Source organism: Etheostoma cragini, chromosome 1 (genome assembly GCF_013103735.1).
Source record: "Etheostoma cragini isolate CJK2018 chromosome 1, CSU_Ecrag_1.0, whole genome shotgun sequence".
In the NCBI taxonomy this organism is placed as follows: domain Eukaryota; kingdom Metazoa; phylum Chordata; class Actinopteri; order Perciformes; family Percidae; genus Etheostoma; species Etheostoma cragini.
Window position 1 is genome coordinate 34333533 of NC_048407.1, and position 9117 is coordinate 34342649.

The window sequence follows — 9117 nt, forward strand, 5'->3', positions numbered from 1 at the left end:
TGTTTTTTTGGACAATAAACTCCTGGTTACCACCCGCCTGCCTGCCTGCTGTCCTCATCTCTGCATTTGGGTCCAATCACTCCTCCCCAACATGTTTCTACCTGATGATGAACATCTGTCCTGTAAGGTAACATTACAACTTGTTTCTACCTGATGATGAACATCTGTCCTGTAGGGTAACATTACAGCTTGTTTCTACCTGATGCTGAACATCTATTTCTTTAGAAAAATTAAAACAGATGATCACAAACTACAGTCAAAAATTGTCTGATGTCATTTCATGTTTTTATTCCATGGACACAGACACAGGAACTGACTCTGTGGAGGAATAAAAATAAAACATATTGCTCAAGCTAATCACAAAGGTTAAAGTGCAAATTTCTTTCTGTTTGATGGTTTAAAGACAATTAATAATACCAGTCATCCTGGTATGTGACATATACACAACACAAACAACGTAGAATACATAAAAACTTACTTTGCAAATGTGTCAACGAAGGTCAGCCAGATGCTTTACAAAATAAAACAAATTTCAAATTAAAACCTTCAGTTTCATGTGGATTTGTGTGTTGAGTTCTAAGCTTGTAAAGTAAGACACCCACCCACACGCACACAAACACATGTACACAAACACACAAGCACACACAAACACACAAGCACACACATACACACACACAGACACACACACACACACACACACATACACACACACACAAACACAAGCACATACGCACACACCCTCAGTTCTTCATATTCTGGTGGTGGACTGCGTGTTGGACAGGTTCTCCATACGGAAACGGACAGTGTCGCCCCCCAGTGGCTGCGGCGGGAACAGGCAGCGTCGGCTACAGACCTGGCGGCTCGCCTTGCGGAAGTTCTCTGAGAGGAAGGCGTAGAGGACGGGGTTGACACAGGAGTTCCCGTACGCCAGGCAGTGGGACAGGATGCGGAACGCAAAGGAGGTGTCCGTCAGTGGGAAGGTGCCAAACTCCGCCCACATGGTGATGATGTGGTGCGGCGTCCAGCAGACGGTGAAGGCTGCGATCACCAGCAGAACCGTCTGAGACGTCTGCATGAAACACAGAGGAAACACAAAGGAAACACACAGGAAACACACAGGAAACACAAAGGAAACACATAAGAAACACATAAGAAACACATGGGAAACACAGGGGAAACAAACGGGAAACACACAGAAAACAGAGGGGAAAAACGGGAAACACAGGGGAAACACAAAGGAAACACACAGGAAACACACAGAAAAACCGTGGTAAACACACAGGAAAGACACAGGAAACACACGGGAAACACACGGCAAACACAGGGGAAAGACACAGGAAACACAAAGGAAAAACAAAGGAAACACAAAGGAAACACAGGAAAACCGTGGTAAACACACAGGAAAGACACAGGAAACACAGGGGAAACACACGGCAAACACAGGGGAAACACACAGGAAACACAAAGGAAAAACAAAGGAAACACAAAGGAAACACAGAGGAAACAGAGGGAAAACACACAGGAAACACACGGGAAACACAGTAAACACACGGGAAACACACGGGAAACACACAGGAAACACACAGGAAACACACAGGGGAAACACAGAGGAAACACAAAGGAAAAACCCGGGAAACTTAAATGAAACACAGGGGAAACACAAAGGAAACACACAGGAAACACAAAGGAAACGCACAAGAAACAAAGGTAAACACAGGGGAAACACACAGGAAACACACAAGAAACACAGGTGAAACACAGGGGAAACACAAAGGATACACACAGGAAACACACAGGAAACACACGGGAAAGACACAGTTTACACACGGGAAACACACAGGAAACACACGGGAAACACACCGGAAAAACACGGGAAACACAAGGGAAACACAGTAAACACATGGGAAACACACAGGCAACAAAGGAGAAACACAAGGGAATCACAGGGAAAACACACAGGAAACACACGGGAAGCACACAGTAAACACACAGGAAACACACAGGAAAACAATGGAAAACACACAGTAAACACACGGGAAACACACGGCAAACACAGGGGAAACGCAAAGGAAACACACAGGAAACACACGGGAAAAAACAGGGGAAACACACAGGAAAAGGAGGGGAAAAACAGGTGAAACACAGGGTAACCACAAAGGAAACACATAGGAAACACACAGGGGAAACACAGAGGAAACACAAAGGAAACACACAGGAAACACACGGGAAACACAGGGGAAACACAGGGGAAACACACGGGAAACACACAGGAAACACACAGGGGAAACACAAAGGAAACACAAAGGAAACGCACAGGAAACAGGGAAAACACACAGTAAACACACAGTAAACACACGGGAAACACGCGGGAAACACAGGGGAAACACAGGGGAAACACACAGGAAACACACGGGAAACACACAGTAAACACACAGGAAACACACGGGAAGGTCAGGGGAAACGCATAGGAAACACAGAGGAAACACAGGGAAAACACACAGGAAACACACAGGAAACACGGGAAACACACGAGAAACACACAGGAAACACACGTGAAACACATCAATATGGGACAACCATCACACGGTCAATATGAAACAACCATCAGATGATCAATATGGGACAACATCACGTGATCAATATGGGAAAAGCAAATCCAAATGAATTATTTCCATAAGGTATTTTTCAGTCAGTACAATTAATTTAGATAAAAATGATAAAAATGTGGATGGAAACAGAGCTAGAGAAAAACTAAGCCAGTTTCCCTCCTTCAGCTGAACTTTATTTATAGAGATTTATAAGAGAAGTTATTTTGGGACATTTTACAGACAGAGAGACAGACGCAGCCCTCTGTTCAACTTATTTATATCCAATCTGTTTAAAAAGGCCCAAACAGCTGTGTCTTCAGACGCCAGACAGCCACTCAACTGCAGGACTAAAACCATCCAAATGGTTCTGGGTACTCACAATCATTACAATGGTTCTGGACAATTCTAATGGTTCATAACCATTCTAGTTTTATAATGGGTACTCAGAAACCTCTCCAAACCTCCAACAGCTGGTTACGTCCCGTCTCAGAGAGAAAACACAAAGACATGTCACATACACACACACACACACACACACACACACACACACACACAGATTACTCAAAGGGAAACAGGGGATCAGATGGAGTTGAGGGTGCATACATGAAAATATATTTAAAAGATGAATGTGACATATACACACAATATATACAGAAACAAAAAATTCACACAAACACACACAGAGAAAACACACACAAGAACACACACATACACACACACACAAACACACACACACAGACTAAAGTAATAAAATATGATATGAAATAATGAAGGTACCCTTACCCTCTAACTCTGTCTATAGAGACCGTACCCTTACCCTCCACCTCTGTCTATAGAGACCGTACCCTTACCCTCCACCTCTGTCTATAGAGACCGTACCCTTACCCTCCACCTCTGTCTATAGAGACCGTACCCTTACCCTCCAACTCTGTCTATAGAGACCGTACCCTTACCCTCCAACTCTGTCTATAGAGACCGTACCCTTACCCTCCAACTCTGTCTATAAAGACCGTACCCTCCAACTCTGACTATAGAGACCGTACCCTCCACCTCTGTCTATAGAGACCGTACCCTTACCCTCCACCTCTGTCTATAGAGACTGTACCCTTACCCTCCAACTCTGTCTATAGAGACCGTACCCTTACCCTTCACCTCTGTCTATAGAGACCGTACCCTCCAACTCTGACTATAGAGACCGTACCCTTACCCTTCACCTCTGTCTATAGAGACCGTACCCTCCAACTCTGACTATAGAGACCGTACCCTTACCCTGCAACTCTGTCTATAGAGACCGTACCCTTACCCTCCACCTCTGACTATAGAGACCGTACCCTTACCCTGCAACTCTGTCTATAGAGACCGTACCCTTACCCTCCACCTCTGTCTATAGAGACCGTACCCTTACCCTCCAACTCTGTCTATAGAGACCGTACCCTTACCCTCCACCTCTGTTTATAGAGACTGTACCCTTACCCTCCACCTCTGTCTATAGAGACCGTACCCTTACCCTCCAACTCTGTCTATAGAGACCGTACCCTTACCCTCCACCTCTGTCTATAGAGACCGTACCCTTACCCTCCAAGAGGAAAACAAGAGAAGAAGAACAAGAAGAGGGAGATTTTACCTTTCTTTTAGAGCGCTCAGACTTCTTGGAAATGTTCTTCATCCTTTTATGAAGATGAACCAAAACCTGGAGGAAATGTGAACAGTATGAAGACCAGTAACTATAGTAACTAGTAACCAAAGTAACTAGTAACTAAAACTGTCAGATGATTGTAGTGGAGTAAGTAAAGACTAAAAGTGAAAAGACTTAAGTAAAGTAAAGCAGAATTAAGTAAAGTACAGTAAAATACAGTACAGTGATGCACAGTTATCTAAAGTAAAGTACAGTTAAGTACAGTAAAGTACAGTAAATTAAATTACAGTAAAGTACAGTAAAGTAAAATACAGTAAAGAACAGTACTGTAAATTAAAGTAAAGTAAAGTACAGTACAGTAAAGAAAAGGACTGTAAAGTAAAGTAAAGTAAAGCAAATTAAAGTACCTCAACATCTGGACTGAAGTACTTTCTGGAGTAGATCTACTTAGTTCCATCATACTGCTGCTGTGACCCAGTGTACTTTGAGTCTTTGTAACTTAATTACTTTCTAAGTCTTTTTATTTTGAAAGTTGACAGCGGTCAAACCCTTTTTATGACATCAGGACTCAGTCGCCCTTTGCTCTGTTTTTAATCTGAGTTTTACAGCAGCTGCAAGTCAAACATTATCCTGATCCAGCTGGAACCTCAACAAGGTTCAAGACTTAATGGATCAGTCGGTCTCTGAAATCTGGATCAGACTTTCTCAAGATGTCTCAAAAGTATTCACATACTGCTACTCAAGCAGAAGTATAGGGACTATGTTTCAAAAAGACTTCTGTAGAAGTATCAAATCAAGCTTTTACTCAAGTAAAAGTATAAAAGTATAATAGGAAGTGCAGAAGTAAAAAGTAAGATAAGGAGAAAAAGATAATGTTGACAAGCTTTTTCCGATTATTCCGCAAGTTTTGGAAACTGGGGCGCTCAGAGCTTGCAGCGCATTCAAAAAGAGTTGTTTTTACATCCAACCACTTATACAGCCAACGATGTAGAATGGTTGGCCGGTCTTCCTGCCCTCCAACCTCCTGGTCCAGGGAGTCCAGGGATGTAGAAGGGTTGGCGGGTCTTCCTGGCTACCAACCTCCAGGGATGTAGAAGAGTTGGCCGGTCTTCCTGGCTACCAACCTCCAGGGATGTAGAAGAGTTGGCTGGTCTTCCTGGGAACCAACCTCCAGGGATGTAGAAGAGTTGGCTGGGCTTCCAGGGTACCAACCTCCAGGGATGTAGAAGGGTTGGTTGGTCTTCCTGGCTAATAACCTCCAGGGATGTGGAAGGGTTGGCTGGTCTTCCTGGCTACCAACCTCCAGGGATCTAAAAGGGTTGGCCGGTCTTCCTGGCTACCAACCTCTAGGGATGTAGAAGGGTTGGAAGGTCTTCCTGGCTACCAACTTCCTGGTCCTGGTAGTCCAGGGATGTAGAAAGGTTGGCTGGTCTTCCTGGCTACCAACTTGCTGGCTGGTGCTTGGTTGGGACATTTTGCTTGAGTTCTCTTGAGTCCCTGCCAAGGACATCTGGTACTGGGCTACATATATCTGCTCCTTCCTGGAGTGTGACGTGATTGCCAATTGGGTGTCGGGATGGTCTGTTCTTATACTTTTTGTCCAACCACAATCAAATTCCCGTTATCCAGATTTTTTTGGGTGTTTTTTTAACAATGACCAGCCAGAATTAAAACAAGCCTAACAGAAATAGGAGTAGAAGTAAAATGTCTGCTCTAAAATAATATAAACTCCAGTAAATTATAGATACCCAAAATGTCTACTTCATTACACAGCAATTGTATTTCATTTGTTCTTCTAAGAAGAGAAGGAAGAGAAGTATAGTTAGAGAAGACAAAGAAGAAGAGGAGGAAGAAAAGAGAAGAAAAAGAGAACTGACCCTGGTGTAGCAGCAGCAGATGAGGACCAGCGGCAACACATATCCTAGCAACAGTGTCGCCATCTTATAGCCACGCCGGGCAGCTCTGGACTCCCAGTGCTCCCAGCAGAAGGAGCTGCTGGTCCCGCTGGGGTAGCCCAGGAGGACCTGGTGCTGGGCCACCGGCACCGAGACCGCCGCCGACACCACCCAGATCACCGCCACGCCGGCGAGAGCCCTCTGCCGGCTCCGCCTGCAGCGCCGGGGCTCCGGGGTCAGGACCACCGCCACGTAGCGGTCCACGGACATGGCGGCCAGTGTGAAGATGCTCACCAGCATGCTCACCGAGGCTGCGTAGTGGCTGCCCCGGCACACCAAGCCGCCAAACACCCACTGGGGCAGCGAGTACACGGTGGCTTGGAACGGCACGCAGAACAGCAGGAACCCCAGGTCCGCCACGCTCAGGTTCACCACAAACACGTTGGTGGGGCTGCCGGTACGGCGCCGCCCGCCACCGATCCCGGGTTTCACCTGGAGAGGAAGGACAGATCTGGTTAAACCGAGGTCCAGGCGCACAAAGGTGCTGACTGACCCGTTTTCGGTGAATTTCCTTTTTGTCAAAAAAAATTGTGTCGTCGAAATGGGCACTGAAAATACCAAAATTAAAAATGTCAAAACTCTTTGGAAAAAATATAAAAAAGCAGCCACAACATTGAAAATGTGACAAACATATCAGAAAAAATGATAATAAAGTGACCAAACTGTGGTTTTCATGGGAAGACAACACAATGGGTTAAAAAGATGCTGGTAAACTGAGTTGGGTGTGAATTTCTTCTTTTGTTTTTTGCATTAGTTTATTTCATTTGTGAGTTATAAAATAATAATAATTATAATAAGTATTCGTTTTTTCTGCTGGAAATTTGAATTTCCTTGCGGGAGTCATCACTAAGGAATTATAAAGAGTAATCCTAAATCTAAAATATGCCAAATAAAGGTTTTTATGGTAAAACTTTCTCTGGTCGATATAATCTTCAAGTGCCCTGAACATCATATTAGCATTTTTATGAATGAAAATCATTGTCAAAGCTGAAAATATATCTTTATAACATGCTTTAATGAGTAAATAATAAATAATCATAATAATTATACTTATACAAGTTATTAATATTAAAATACCTTCCCGATCACCAACATCACCAGAGAGTTTCCCAGCAGCCCCAGAACAAAGATGAGCCCGAACACCACAGGGACTACCACGGCCTCTGGCCCAGGGTCATACCCGGGGTCATACCCGGGGTCATGCATGGGTCCCTCCGTGGTCCCGTTGCCCTCCCCCGAGGAATCGTTTCCCAGCAACAGCATGTCAGAGCTGCAGGAGTTTAGCGTCCTGCAGCTGAGTCGGGACTCAGCTCACTGCTGCAGGCAACACACACACACACACACACACACACACACACACACACACTCACACACACACGCATGCACACAGCACTGCTTCCTGTGCGGGAGTTTCAAAGTAAAATACCTGGATTTACTGACACTTTTTTTACATTTGTAACTAGTAGTAGAAGTGATTATTTATGTAGTCTGGTGGAGATATGCTGCTCTATACACGCTAAAAGTAGTGATTATTTACATGGTGTCTGGTGGAGATATGCTGCTCTATACACGCTAAAAGTAGTGATTATTTACATGGAGTCTGGTGGAGATATGCTGCTCTATACATGCTAAAAGTAGTGATTATTTACATGGAGTCTGGTGGAGATATGCTGCTCTATACACGCTAAAAGTAGTGATTATTAACATGGAGTCTGGTGGAGATATGCTGCTCTATACAGGCTAAAAGTAGTGATTATTTACATGGAGTCTGGTGGAGATATGCTGCTCTATACACACTAAAAGTAGTGATTATTAACATGGAGTCTGGTGGAGATATGCTGCTCTATACACGCTAAAAGTAGTGATTATTTACATGGAGTCTGGTGGCGATATGCTGCTCTATACACGCTAAACGTAGTGATTATCAAAGTCAAAGTCAAAGTCTGCTTTATTGTCAATTTCTTCACATGTCAAAAACATACAAAGAAATCAAAATTGCGTTTCCCTCTATCCCACGGTGACAAGACATTTATAACAGATTTGGTCCACAGACAAACATAACATTCAAGTAAACAACATAAAAAAAAGTAAAAATAAGAAGATGTATACAATGAGGAAAATAAGAGCAGCGATATTTTTTTTAAAAATGTGCAATTATGCATACTGTCGACAGTTATTATTTACATGGAGTCTGGTGGAGATATGCTGCTCTATACACGCTAAAAGTAGTGATTATTTACATGGAGTCTGGTGGAGATATGCTGCTCTATACACGCTAAAATTTGTAATTATTTACATGGAGTGGTGGTTTTGGTGATGTTACTTTATCCATCTATTCACTAACTTCTGAAACTCCATAAAATGTTAGTTGTGCTTGAGTTAAGATCAGTTGGACAAACAAACTTTACTTTCAGTATTTAATTCCTATAAATATGGTAACTGTAGGAAGAGAAGGCAGATTAAAGCCGTGCTGTCCGATTTATCAGACGTGTTAAAGAGAGCAGAAGGCGACCAGACGCATGTTGACAGACTATAGAGTAATTTCCTCTCTGAGGATTTATGATCTCACAGATTTATTAACACCTTTATGACGTTGTGTTAATGAGGGTGGACTCTTGAGTCAGACACACTTCTTTCACATGTTTTCCATTTTATCCATTTAACAGTTGCTGACTGACTGTTTTAATCACACAAACAGAAGGAAACAGAGACAAAGTGGGTGATGCATTCATTGTGTTTATGTACATTTATAAAAACAACAATTATAGATGCTAAAGAGTAGATTTAGAGACTTATAAAGTGAATTTAGAGATAAAAAATATGGATTTTGTTACTGAAAAACTATATTTAGAGAATAAAAAGTGGATTTAGAGAATAAAGAAGTAGATTTAGAGTTTGTTAGGTCTGCTGCTGGTTGCACTAAGTCTCTGCCCCCCCC

General features: G+C 43.1%; 1 protein-coding gene across 1 annotated transcript; it reads right to left on the minus strand.

Moving 5' to 3' along the window:
- Window positions 1-739: 739 nt before the first annotated feature.
- On the minus strand, window positions 740-7483 carry LOC117945559 (galanin receptor type 1-like). Its single transcript, XM_034873143.1, has 4 exons — window positions 7257-7483; window positions 6102-6611; window positions 4213-4278; window positions 740-1069 (listed from the first exon to the last, which is right to left on the minus strand). The coding sequence occupies exons 1-4, from the start codon at window positions 7440-7442 to the stop codon at window positions 749-751; spliced, it is 1083 nt and encodes a 360-aa protein (XP_034729034.1). The 5' UTR covers window positions 7443-7483; the 3' UTR covers window positions 740-748.
- Window positions 7484-9117: the final 1634 nt, after the last annotated feature.